This window comes from Cotesia glomerata, linkage group LG4 (genome assembly GCF_020080835.1).
Source record: "Cotesia glomerata isolate CgM1 linkage group LG4, MPM_Cglom_v2.3, whole genome shotgun sequence".
Lineage (NCBI taxonomy): Eukaryota > Metazoa > Arthropoda > Insecta > Hymenoptera > Braconidae > Cotesia > Cotesia glomerata.
Window position 1 is genome coordinate 6,515,537 of NC_058161.1, and position 14,032 is coordinate 6,529,568.

Here is a 14,032-nt window from a genome sequence, read left to right on the forward strand (position 1 = left end):
GACTCAAGAGAGGCATCAGGATATTTAATGTATATAGTTTATACAAGGACAGGCAATTTGGGACTAACAGCATACATGGACTAAATGACATTAACTGGATTCATAACATAGTCCTACTATGCATAAGCAAATTATGTGTATTGAGACATCCTGATCGTTAATGCTAAACCTCCAGTATAGCACGAGGAAACGGAGCACAATCTTCTGTAAAAAAAATTTTTTTCTATACAATTTTCAAATATTAATATCCACGGATAAAAAAAACTAATTTGATTCGACAAAAAAAATCTTAAGTAAAAAATATAAATTTGAAAATTTTAACCATCTTCAATCAAGTAAAAAAATTCTTTATTAAAGTAAAATGTACTGGAAGAAAAAAAATTTCTTAATTAGCAAATTTTTCTACTTTTTGTCAAAATGATCAAATTCTTTAAATGATGTTCTTGATTCAAGATTTTTTTATGGAATAATATTATTTTTTTTTTGTAACTGTAATAAGTGGTTTTTTTTTTTTTTCAGTAGACATTCTAATTTTACATTATGTCTTTGCGAAATGCCTTTATTTGTTGAAGTTAATATTAATTTCAAATAATACTAGTTTTTTATTGAAATTAGAAAAATAAATTCTGGATAGTCCAAGCCAGAATTCGAACATAGATCTCTTAATTACATACTAGGCGTCATTTTTCTTAAATAAATTTAGATGAACTATTAATTTATCCATCAAAAATCTGAGTCATGAACCCCGAGGAATAATTTGTTATTTCTGAAAAATTGTTTAAAGAAATGGTAAATTCTTTAAAAATGAATCAAAACAAAATCTCAAAAATTAATTAACCGATTTAGAGGACTACTGTACGCCGGTATCCTTCATGCTTAAAGGTTTATAAATAATCATAATAATAATAATGACTGTTAAAATAAACATTGACAGGTATTTTAAATAAAAACTTCTGATATATTTTTTTAAAACATTTTATCTACAGTCGGATGTCGTTGGTCGTTCTTCGACACTTGAGATGTACCTTTTATTTGCCACTCTCAAAAGTGATGGATTACCTGTGAGACAAGTTGAAGACCACCAAGAAAAACTTAACAACAAGTATATACTATATGATTATTGTTGTCATTATCATCATGGAGTCAGAGACAGATGGGTAATCTAACTAAATAAAAATAGCGATAGGCAAACACACAATATTTTGTTAGGCATAACATTAAAATAATTTTAGTAATTTAGATGTATTTTTAAGTGAGAAAATTTTTTTTCACTGAAAAAACACTTATATCTAATGTATATAATTAAATATTGATATTCATGATTTTTATATTTATTTTTTTAATTTATAATTGAACAATGATCGACTGATATGATCAATGTAATTAAGGTATGAATGTTACTGTATATACACAAACTCAACTGGTTTGTCCGAATGATTATCTCAACTTTTTATTGATATAATGATTGGATACTCTCGATTAATTATCGATTATTTATAAAACAGAAAATTTTTTTGATAACGAAAAAAAAGAATAACGCGTATTTATTAATTAAGTCGTTGAATTTAGTAGAATTTGATATCATATGAGAGCGAGATTCTAAGTAACATAATCAATCTAAGTTAAAAATAAAATTAACGATGAAAAAAAATTATTTACATGCAGCGAAAATCAATTGAAATTATTTCCGTTTAAAAATCTAAAATTTGAGAATTTTTTCTTGATCGAAAATTGACTTGATATGATTTTAAAAATCCATAATTCCAATTCACTACAATGAATTTAACTTCTACTTGTTATCATTGACTAATCATTGAGTATATTCAATGCTACACAAAAATAACGTATTGAGTCACTTATTTAATTATTAACCTCTGCAATTGATTACCATTACATATCAACTTATCAACTCACGTACACGTGAAGAAAAATCGTTTAAATCCTTACCAATATAATTTTAATTATTTGAGATTACCTTATCAAGTATATCCTCGTCAGGTTATAAATTAAAAATATTACGAGTATTTATAAGATATCATAAATTAAACCGATTAATAATAAAACATAATAATCCTTATCATCTTTTTTCTTCAATAAGTGACGCGATTAACAATAAATTCGAAAGTTATTACAAAGTTTTTAGAGTTAAAGAAATTAATACCTCAGAAGAACTAAATTCAATAATTCAATGCTTAATTTTAACGATAAAAATTATTTATCATAATTCATCAACTTGTTAACTTTTTTTTCAAGTATTTGATTTATGAATACTATCGCGCCGCTTTTTATCATTAACGTCAATACCGGATTTGAGTGTCAAGGAAACTAAAGATTCAGCTACTTGACTAAACATTCCTAATGGTAAGTAATAATTAAATAGTATCTATAATTATTTGTAGTAAAAAAATCCTCAAAAAGTTGAAGATCGTGCTATATGATTTTTATTTGGAAATATTTAAGCACAGCCTCATTTAGAGGCGTGCAATGAAAATATTCAAAGTTTAGCAATGATAAAAAGAATAAATAGTATTTTAATAACATCAGCTTGGGATTTACGGTTGAGTAATTTATATATATTTATATATGTATACAGAGAATCGAACATTTTACTGTACCGTATATGGCGTCTCTGATGCATCGTTGCAAATAAATTAGCCATGAATTCCGAGTCTCACCCGTGAGAGCAATTATGCCGCTTAACTTGGATATGAGATATTACTAGGTCTCTCATTCTCAGATCTTCTGTTTCACTCTCTCAGTGTCTCTGTCTTTGAATTTCTCCCACTACACCGCGTATCCCCAGTGAGCCCAGATATCTGGATACCGACGAGTAATACCAACTATCCTTAGTTAAGTGTAGCATATAGATATAAATGCACCTTATACATATACACGCATATATATTAGTCAAGTACTAAAGCACGTGGTTCACAAATATCTGTATATATGTAATAAGGGAGAACAAGAAACCCAGATACGGAAAGTTTATAGGCGAGAGAGTAAGAGAAAATATCAGCCAGCAATTCTCCGTCAAGGTCCTCTTTCGTAATTAGAATCTCCAGATCCCCTAGACCAGAGGTTGCTTCCCACAAAATTTTCTTCCTCTACTATCATCAGTATCTGAAGGTAATTTTATCTTATTCTAGCCGCCTCGCTCTTTTCTGCTCCTCTGTACTCGCTTACCCTTCTTACCCCAAGCCGGCCATTACTTTTAATGGCGTTGTTAATGAAACTAGGTGTCGCCAAATTAACCCCTCGTTCCAGGAGTGCTCAACCTTCATAGTTTCCCATTTGTCTTTAAATCCACGGGTTTCATTTTCCTCAGATATTTTTAACGTTTGAATCATTTACAGATAATTCTTATCATCTTCTTTTCTGAAATTATAAGAACGGTTTAAAAAATCAAAAGTTTTGTACGTTCAGCACTGCTTACATAATGAAAATAATACTACTAATAATAATAAAAATACCAGATTATAGTATATTACACCCCTTGGGAAGAAAAATAAGAAATGCCTCAGATCACATATAATTGTTGGCCGAGGCGAAGCCGAGGTCAACAAACATGTGATCTGAGGTTTTCTTTTTTACTTCCTAAGGGCTGTATACTATTTTTTTATATGGCATGGTCATATATGGCTTGATATGTCCGTACATAATTATTGATATTTCATCATATGTTAATATATGAGACCTTATATGAGATGATATGATCATATCAGCCTTGATATGGTTACATATGTCCATATATGTATATAATTTTTTGTTATACTCTCTCCAAAAGTTCAACTCGGCTTCGCCTCCGACGTTAAAATTACGCCCGTTTTCGTACATTCCCGTCACGAACCTTAAGCTCATATCGCAACATCGTCGTTGTCAGAAAATCGCCACTTTGCGGCCATATGACATAAATTACTATTTTATCAAAGGTAGTCTTGAAAATCTCTGACAGAGTGCGCATGATCGCTGAATAGTTTCCTTACAAGAGAGTTAAGTTTGAGGTAATAATTTAAAAGAAAAAATAATTAAAATTGGTATTATTTTCCTGAAAAACTTATCTGGGATTGGTTTTTAGTTGAATCGACTTGCACACCCCTAATAATAATACATTAAAAATCAAATAAGCAAAAATTTTTGAAAACTTTTAATTTCTTTTTAAACTAAATTTTTTTATTACGAAAACATTATTTCAAAATTTTTTAATTAATAAATCAACTTGTGATTACTAGGGATATGCGAACATTCGACAAGAATTTGAATAGAATTATTTAAAATTTTCACAAACCTATTAGAGCGCATTAATAAAAAAATTAACTTGATTTAAAAGAAGAAATGTTGAACCAAGAACATCATTATGTAGAGTTTGATCATCTTAAATCTAACAAAAAAAATTCTTAAACTCAAAAGGTGTTCTTGTACAAGTAAATTTTATTTTTCAAGACTTCAAGATTCAAGAATTTTTTGCTTGATGCAAGATAACATAACTCGTCAAAATGATGTTTTTGATTTAAGACTTCTTTTATTAAATGAAGTTATGTTATCAGTATATCAATTTACAAGATATATTTCTCCAGAATCTTGCGGTTCAAATACAATTAAATGAAACTATTTGTAAGTCAAAATTTTGGCTTTATATCATAATATTTTCCGAATAAAAGTGGTGTTCAGATTTTTAACTTCACGCTTATAAAATTTTTCGAGAGTGAACGATTTGAAAGTCGTTAAAACTCAAAATAATCTAATAGATTTTACGAGCGCTACCTAAAATGCTTTTCGGTAGGGGTGTGCGATTATTTGAATTTCGAATCGAATAATAACATTTGATTCGAATCAATTTGAACACTATTCGCACCCCCCCCCTCCCCCCTAGTGAATAGTGATTAGTGTGATTACTCTTAAGTTAATTTTTGACAAATGATTTAATCATTTATTTATTTTATTTTTCACAGCACATTGTTTTAACTACTCAGTAATTGACAAAGTGTACTGTCGAATTAATTGAAAAATTAATTTGTTAGTGTAGTTAGGTATAATAATGAAAATTATTAATAAAATGAATAGTTACTTAAAGTAAGAGTAGAAAACCACTGTTACGTGCTGATTACCGCGGTAACCACCCCCCGAGCGCGAATTAATCTTAACTTTTACGGGGCAAACACTTTTCATTAAGCCCTCTACTCGTATTCCTACCAACGGAAGGTCGAGACTTGCCGTTGGTGATCCTCGCTTGTACCCTCAGCCCTCTTGTCCAGAGAGTGTTCACCACTTGGTGAGTTGAGAATAGTTTTAAGTTCCCTCAGTACCCGCGCTGGATTTAAAGAGACTTCAGTGAGCATATTGCTAAGTAGAGGAAACCTGGTGTAGTATAGGTAAACTCAAACAGCTTGCGCACCCTTATATTCACGCTCATATACCGAAGAAAAGGTGGCGGTTGCGCAAGAGAATGAAGAGAACATAAAAGGGATGAGTCAAGGAAAATGGCTCCCAGGACAAGCGTTTAATCTGGCTCTAATTAGCGACTTATTCCCCTCTTCTGCTATGATAACACTAAGACACCATTCTACTTTATCTCGCGACCACTGTCAACTACTTTCTTAAAGCTCGCAATATTGTTTTTAGGTTCTTTTTAGTAGATTTAACAGTAATCTATTGTATTTTTCTTTTCTATTTTTTATTGTTCAGTTTTTCTTTTCTATTTTGCACGCTTTATAGCGCGAGATGCATAAAGTAATGCTCTATTCTCGTCTTCAACCAAAATCAAGCGATTTTCTGAAGTAAAGATGTCTATTTTATTTATCTTGCACTCACGCTATACTGGGGCTCCCATATTTTTCATTTTTTTAAAGCTTTATACGCGAGGTATGTAGCGCAATCAGTTTCCAAGATATTATTCTTCAAACACAATCAATTTTTTAGCTTTAAGAAATCAAATTTTTGAGATACATACTTTATCAAAAGCTTAAAATGTTCGTTTTAATGTCAGGAATCTATCAAAGAAATAAATCCGCGATCGTAGAATTTTACAACTAATGAATTGTAGCTTTTCTTAAGTTCTACAATTTTTTTGCAGAAACTTTACGCGTCAGATTAATAGTTTCGAAACTATTTAGTTTTAAATTAATATATTTTTTTCACACTTGAATTCTATAAACAAATTAAATTTGCCGTAAGATATACTTGTTAGAATTCTTAACAAATCGATTTAATATCGAAATTTAACGAAATCATAATTTTCGGGGTGCTTTTTAGTTAGTTTTGCAAAACCAGGTAAAACTGACTAGATTCTGTGGACTATGTGATGCGGTGACACCCCATTAAAAAATCATCAGTTTTCGGTCAAGAATTTTTGAAAATTCCAAAGCAGTATTAACATAGAAATCCGAATTAGTGTCAATAGATAATCAAAATTTCTACACCTTGCCGGAAAGGCTGCGCAATCATATGTTACTAAGAGCGACATCTTACGGGTTCTATAGTTGACCAAGTTCTTATAGACATGGCGCGAAAAGGGTGTCAGTTGATAAGCTTGGATTCTTCTGTTATTTAGTTTCTCTTTTAAACGAAAAAAAAAATAGAAAAAAGAAATTTAGACTTGAATTATCGTATAGTATACGGAAAGAAAAGTCATATGTAATTCGCTTCGAGCTTAATTCAAACATTTGCATTTTATGATGTGTCCGAAAAAATTATTTGATTGATACAAATTATTTCAAATTCAAATCTACTTTAGGTTCGAATTGAAAATTATGTCGTCGAAGAACAAAATTTTCAAAATCTAGGTTAAATTCATATATTTACAGATAGATAGGTTGAAATAACAAATGTCCCACCAAATACTGTTATATTAGATATCTTTTGAACATAATCCATAAGATGGTTTTCATTGATAAAGAGATAACATATCTATAATAATTTATTTGAAAGCGATCAACTATTCATAGTGGACACCAACTTATACACAGATTGCCTAAAAACGACATTATAATATTCGATTTTAAAAATATTCATATATTCTAATTTAAATCTCAATTCTCTCGCTCTTGGAATCGGTTTTCCCGAGTTGAATAAATTATTTCAACCAATTCAAACGAAATTCAAATCACGCATGTGTTGCTGTTTATTTAAGTGTTTAGGCTCTTCTATTTAGTATCGCTAAAACAAATATTTTTTATTTTGTTTTAGCTTTTTAGTAAAAAGAAGTGTAAAAATATAATGAAAAATTAATAGCAAATTTAAAAGATTCTAGTGAAATAAATAGAATTCAATCAAGATGTTTAAATTATTAATAATTTCTATCGCTGTTTATATATTGATTAGTCAGGTAAGCTAAAAGTTTAAACTTCATCTGCTTCTGTTTATAATCTTAACAAGTTATTTTACACAGCCGAGTCCGACGTTGCAGGATAATTTTTTTCTCAAACCTCCAGTAAGTTTAAATGAAGCATGTATTTTTTTATAAAAATCAGATTATCTAAAATAATTTAGAAAATTTTTCTTACAGAAAATAAAAGTTTACAGTAACTCTGACGAATTTCGGCATATGAATCGGAGTATGCTGGAATTGTTATTGAACGCCACAGTAAATCATCAAAAGCATTTATCAAATTCAGTGGATCCAGCTTTGGTTGAAAAATATAAAAATTTTTATGCAATGTTAGAGCAAAATTTAAATTTGAAAAAACAAGTATCGTCGTCTAGTTTCGATTCATTAAATGTCTTTGAAGATAAAACTGACTGATATAAACTTTTATTGGAAATCTAAGATTATATTGTTTTTAATTATTATATACTTGTATATTGAACTACAAATGTAAATTGAGCTACAAATGTAAACGCTTATAAATACTTGCTGCTAAAAATAAACATTTTGTTAAACATTGTTAAAAAGATATTTTTTGATTTGAACTTCTTATGATTATAGTTAGACACGTAATTCGAGAATTTTTGAGTTTCGGCAATAAGGTATTTTCGATACATACACTGAAAAAAAAAAATTAACTTGATTCAAGAGAAAAATTCTTGAAGTAAAATTTCTTTAAATCAAGAATCTTTCTACTCAAATCAAGAATATTAAGATCTTCAAAATTATATACTTGATTCAAGAACATTTTTTTTTCTGTGTATGCGCAAAGGTAGGAATTTTGACGGCTTGAAGTGACGTCACGAGTTTGAGGCTACGGGCGCTTTCTTCTCGTTACGCTCGTCCGGATCAATAATTCGGTCTTGATGAGAATGTATCCATAGCCTCAAATGAGTGCCTTCACTTCGTTTGTTAGGATCTCTACCTTTGAGCATCACGTATCGAACTAAATTTTTTGTCATGTCCATTGCGGAAGTAGATGTTGAAGTCGTTTGCAAGATTCGACTGTTGCTAAGATTTTTTTTTTGCGATTTGTACTCTACCCTGCGGACTTTTCTCAAATTAAAAGATAATTTGACTCATCTATAGCGTATTTCAGTAGTCCTGCAGAAATGTAGAGACAGATAGAGAAAAAGAAGTTACTTTTCGATACTAATGCGAGGTAAATTAACTAAACTATAAATTATCAAAAATTATATTCTTTGTGCCCTCTGTATATTGCTCGAAAATTCAAGTTTCGCGGTTAATATGACAAAAAGTATATTTACACACCTAGGGCAGAAAAGTGAGAAATGTCTCAAATCACATGCAATTGTCGGCCAAGGCAAAGCCAGGTCGACAAACATGTGATCTGAAGCTTTCTTACTTACTGCCTATGATATGTATACAGATTTTCTGTTCGACGGAGGGGAATAAAGACTTTATTTTTTAAGTTCGTTTTTTTCATACTCAACTTTATTTTGTAAAATGTTGTGTATATCTAATATATAAAATTTCCATATCACAATGTTAGTTACCGTACTCCTCCGAAACGGCTTTACCGATTCTTACCAAATTTTATATGCGTATTCAGTAGGTCTGATAATCAGCTACTATCTATTTTTCATACCCCTAAGTGATAAGGGTTGTTCACCCTTAAAATTTTTTTTTTAATTTTTGGACGAAATTTTTTGTTTTTATTTTTTTATAATGTGGCATTAAAAAATACATACAACCCTAAATTTTTACTTTTTTATCACCAACCCCTATTTTTTTATAGCCATTTTAGTAATTTAATCATTTTTCATCCCGCTCGATAACTGATCAATTATCGTGTTTTTAACTGTACTTCGATTAAAATTTCCCTTAGCTTATGGCAAATCTAAAATTTTTTTTATGAAAATAAACATTTATTTTTATTATTAAAGTTTATTCCTGATATATGCTTAGTGTTACCAATCTTAGATTCTTAAAATTTGCCGCGCCTTTACTGGTGAGTGAAATGCCACGCTATACCGGTGTCACTTCTAAGTAAACAGCACGGAGTAGGGATGAGACTGAAGCCGGTCTCCTGTTTCACTCACACAATAAGACTTCTCTCACTCCCTACACAGTTTTCGGCCATCATTATTGTTCATGTATCAAGTGTAGTAGTAAGGTTTACAATTATTATATTGCTATCTCAGTGTAACTCTCATATTAACTATTAATTATTACTATTTTATTCATAATAATAAAATTATTAATTTTAAGTGTATTTGACACGATTAGTTCAGTTAATCAAGTTTTAGTTAAACAAGTGATTTACATAACACTGACGCAGTGTGTAACATTAAAAAACAATCGTCCATGGCCACCGTGTTGAAACAGTGTAAAATTATCATCTGGGATGAATGTACTATGGCACACAAACATTCAATTGAGGCGTTGAACAGGACATTGAAAGATATTAAAAACAACGACAAACTATTTAGCGGCACTCTGTTGGTGCTTTCAGGTGATTTCAGACAAATACTTCCCGTCATTCCACGTTCAACATACGCTGATGAGATCAACGCTTGCTTAAAATCATCTCCATTGTGGCGTAATGTTGAAAAAGTACAGCTGAAAGTAAATATGCACGTTCAAATGCTTCAAGATCCATCCGCTGAAACATTCTCAAAACAAGTGTTAGATATCGGTGATGGAAAAGTTGCTACAGATGAAACTGGATAGGGGACGGACGGGCAAGACGGAGAGGGCGGGTAAAATGAATAATCGTTTTAAATCGCTGGTCGGTCGATAGAAACATTTTAGACAGCAATCTATCAATCTATTAAGTAACTACACTTACCGTTATCGATAAAGCATTGGTTTTGCATACTTGTGGGAATTTTTTTTTATAAATATTGAAATTTAGGAAAAAAAATAAAATTTTAAATCGTAAGTATACAATACTTAGTTTAATGTTGTTAAGGACGATGCAGATTTGATTTTTTTTCTTCATATTCAGGACGCGGTTGATATTTTTGCGACGATTGTTTTGATTGAAATGTATTTTCCAATCAGTATTCGTTTTACGCGACCTGAGTATTCATTTTGCCCGCCCTGGTAGGGCAAAACGGATAATGTTGACTTTTTTTTTTTTTTTTAATTTCGAAGAAGAATTTCTTTGTTATTATTTTTATTTTACTTTAATTATAAACTTCAATTACCCAAAAAATTATTAGCCAAAGTTAAGAATGGATATGATTGCAATATATATTTGTTATTTCATTTTCAAATTAACATATCCGTTTTGCCCGTCCTTCCCCTACGTAAAATTACCGACCGATTTCTGCACAATCGCTGATTCGCAAGATACTCTCATTGAACAAATATTTCCAGATGTACACACACAGTACATAAATCATGAGTGGCTTGCAGAAAGAGCTATTTTAGCAGCAAAAAATGCAGACGTTGACAATTTAAATTTGAAGATACAACAGTTGTTGCCAGGAAACTTGGTATCATACAAATCTATTGATACAGTTTGCGATGCCAGCGAGCTGTCAATTTTCCCACAGAATTTTTGAACTCACTGGATTTGCCAGGCATGCCACCGCATAATTTACAATTGAAGGTTGGATCTCCAATTATCTTGCTTCGTAATTTAAACCCGCCACGGCTGTGCAACGGTACGCGATTAGTCATTCGAAAATTGATGAAAAACGTTATCGAAGCCAGCATTTTAAATGGTAAGTTCAAAGGTGAAAATAAATTAATACCACGGATTCCTATCATACCTACAGATGTGCCAATTCAATTCAAACGAATTCAGTTTCCGATTAGATTGGCATTTGCAATGACAATCAGCAAATCCCAAGGCCAAACGATGTCTATTTGTGGCTTAGATTTGAGCACACCATGTTTTTCACACGGGCAATTGTACGTAGCATGCTCTCGAGTGGGTAAGCCATCCAGTTTGTTTGTGCTCGCTAAAGATGGGCTAACAAAAAATATTGTTAACGCTATAGCATTAAAAGATTGATGTTGTTCGGTAGTGTTACTGTCGTAATTAATAAGTGATATGTAATTTTAAGAAATAAACTATAATAACTTAAAAATAATATTGTTTGGCGTTTGTTATTTTTATATTCCCTTATCGTTCATAGCGCTCCATGCCTATTTCACGCATATACCACATACTTACACACTTATAATAAGTAAGTTATTTTTTGTCTACACTAGAATTTATCTAGAAACTAGAAATAATTTATATGGCAAAACAACGTTTGCCGGATCAGCTAGTATGAAATATAAAAATGTTTCAAAAACCGAGGTATTTAGAAAATATAAAATATAGTAGTTGTTCTGTAATATAACCAACATTCAGTAAAAGGAGGTAAACATATTATCGGCTGGATTTCTTTGGTTACTCATAGCAGGTAACTTCAGAAAACCACACCTGGAAACAGGTAAAAAGTCTTAGGATGCTTGTGTGAATAAGTATACCTAAAAAGCCACGCTTGAGTGGAATATCAATGAACATCAACTATTTGTTAGAACATTTTGATTATCTAAGTAAAATTCATTAATACGTACATTAAAAAGAAAGGAAAGAAGTTTTTCATAGTATATGCAATGTATAATCAACGTAAATAAATAATTTTAATCAATTACGTCTTTGGAGCAGTTGATACAAAAAAAATATAATTAACATCATATCCATCTACTTTAAATGAAAAATAAAATAGCAAAAACCCAATTTGCTAACAAATGAAAACAAATGATGAATAAATAATTTATACCAAAAGTTTAATGATTCATGACAGATTCAAAAAAATGCTCTTGTTTTTCATCAATTTATTTTTCAAGCAATATTATTGGGAAAAAAAGTGAGTTTTGTAAAATATGATGTTGAATTGAGGATGCAAGAGAGGTATACATAAACACGGTGTGGAGCTCACCAACAGAATCTACTTAAGCTGTAATATTGAAATTAATTAAGAATTTAAACATGATTTAATAAAACATTTTTATTATTTATCAGTAAGAAACAAATTTCTTCGAACTAAAAAATCTTCTGATTATCTATAATAAATAAGATCATTAGAAAGTTTGTTTTTTTCATGCTCTACACTATTTTCATACTTAAATGAAGAATTGAATACCTAGAAATATGATAGATATTGTATGTGTATCAAGAAAACACAATAATGTATCCCAAAATTGAGAAAACAAACGAGATAGTAGTTGTTTCGTGATAAAACCAACACTAAGTAAAGGAAGATAAACGTATCATCAGTCGGGTCTTACTAGTTACTTATAGTAGGTACCTTAAGAAAGCCACGCATAGAGATAGTACTAAAGAGTGTACATCCAGTTTGTGTAAATATATATACTTAAGTGTCGTCAATTTATCGTTCTTCAATGTTCATGCCACGTTTCAGTAGAATACTAATGAATGTCAACTATTTGCTAGAATACTCTGATTATTTGGGTAAAATTAATTAATAACTACATTAAATGAAAAAAGAGAAGTCCCTTATAGTATTTTCAATATATTATTGACGTAAATGAAATATTTCAATCCATAATGTTTTCGGAGCAGTTAATACAATCATGACTTTTGGGAGTGATTTTACATCAATAAGAAACCTAAGTTAGTGTACTATATTTTATAGAAAAATAAAATCATGTAATATATAAAATTATATAGCGGCATGATGGCCGAGCAGACTAAGTCATTATCCTCATAGTTCGTTCGTGCATCATGTCGGGAGGCGAGGGTTCGAGCCCCGACGGTTATTCGAATAGTTACAACACCAACCGTCGGGGGTCGCTCCGGTAGCCGACCTGTACTGGCATGGGTTTTCTCTGTGGTTTCCCCATCGCCACTATTCCAACAACCGATAGAAAGGGGTGAGGAATAGGGTAAATGCAGTACAGAAAGCACAAGTTGGTCCACAGCCGCATTGGAATGAAAATTATGTTGGTTATAAAAAAGTAGAGAACATGTTGATAATAAAAAGTGGAGAACATGTTGATTATAAAGAGTGGAGAATATGTTGATAATAAAAAAGGGTTGAAAAATTGTGTTGATAATATAGAGCGGAAAGTAACCTTGTAAAAACCAGAAAACGGTATACAAGTAAAACTCATAATAATAATATAAAATGATATAGAAAAAAATTCTCCAATTTGATGGAGAATTGATTTGAGTAATAGTGTACTTGATTGATTCGTTGCAGTAATAGTGTACTTCATATAAGGTATCGAATGTGAATAACAACGATGATTATATGTAGATAGTACTTTTTGGTTTGGTTTTTTCAATAAATTCAATTATTTGTTGATAAGTTAAAATTGAAAGAGCTATAATCAGAGTGGATTACTTATAGTAGGAAAAATGATGGGTTTATTAATGATTAAAATTTTTTATCGTCAAATAGAATGAATTAAGTCTTAAAATACTTTAACTCTCATATTATAAAGTATATTGAGTGTATACATTTATAACTTAACTGTTAGCGAGCAGCTGTAATAGAAGGTATTATCGAAGAATCCATCCAGAAGGGGAATAAGCTGAGTCATATATTGTGTAATGCTTGAAGTAGCTCGTTGCTCGTATTTATATGAAAGAGTAGTCTGTTGAGAGAATTGAGAATAGTAGTATAGCATAATAATGGTATAAATATGAAATATATATATCTAAAAGGTATACTATATGCT

General features: G+C 30.6%; 1 protein-coding gene across 1 annotated transcript; it reads left to right on the forward strand.

The window, feature by feature from the left end:
* Window positions 1–6,814: 6,814 nt before the first annotated feature.
* On the forward strand, window positions 6,815–7,804 carry LOC123264076. Its single transcript, XM_044727139.1, has 3 exons — window positions 6,815–7,321; window positions 7,385–7,426; window positions 7,502–7,804. Exons 1-3 carry the CDS (start codon window positions 7,271–7,273, stop codon window positions 7,736–7,738), a joined length of 330 nt encoding a protein of 109 aa, XP_044583074.1. The 5' UTR covers window positions 6,815–7,270; the 3' UTR covers window positions 7,739–7,804.
* The last annotated feature ends 6,228 nt before the right edge of the window (window positions 7,805–14,032 follow it).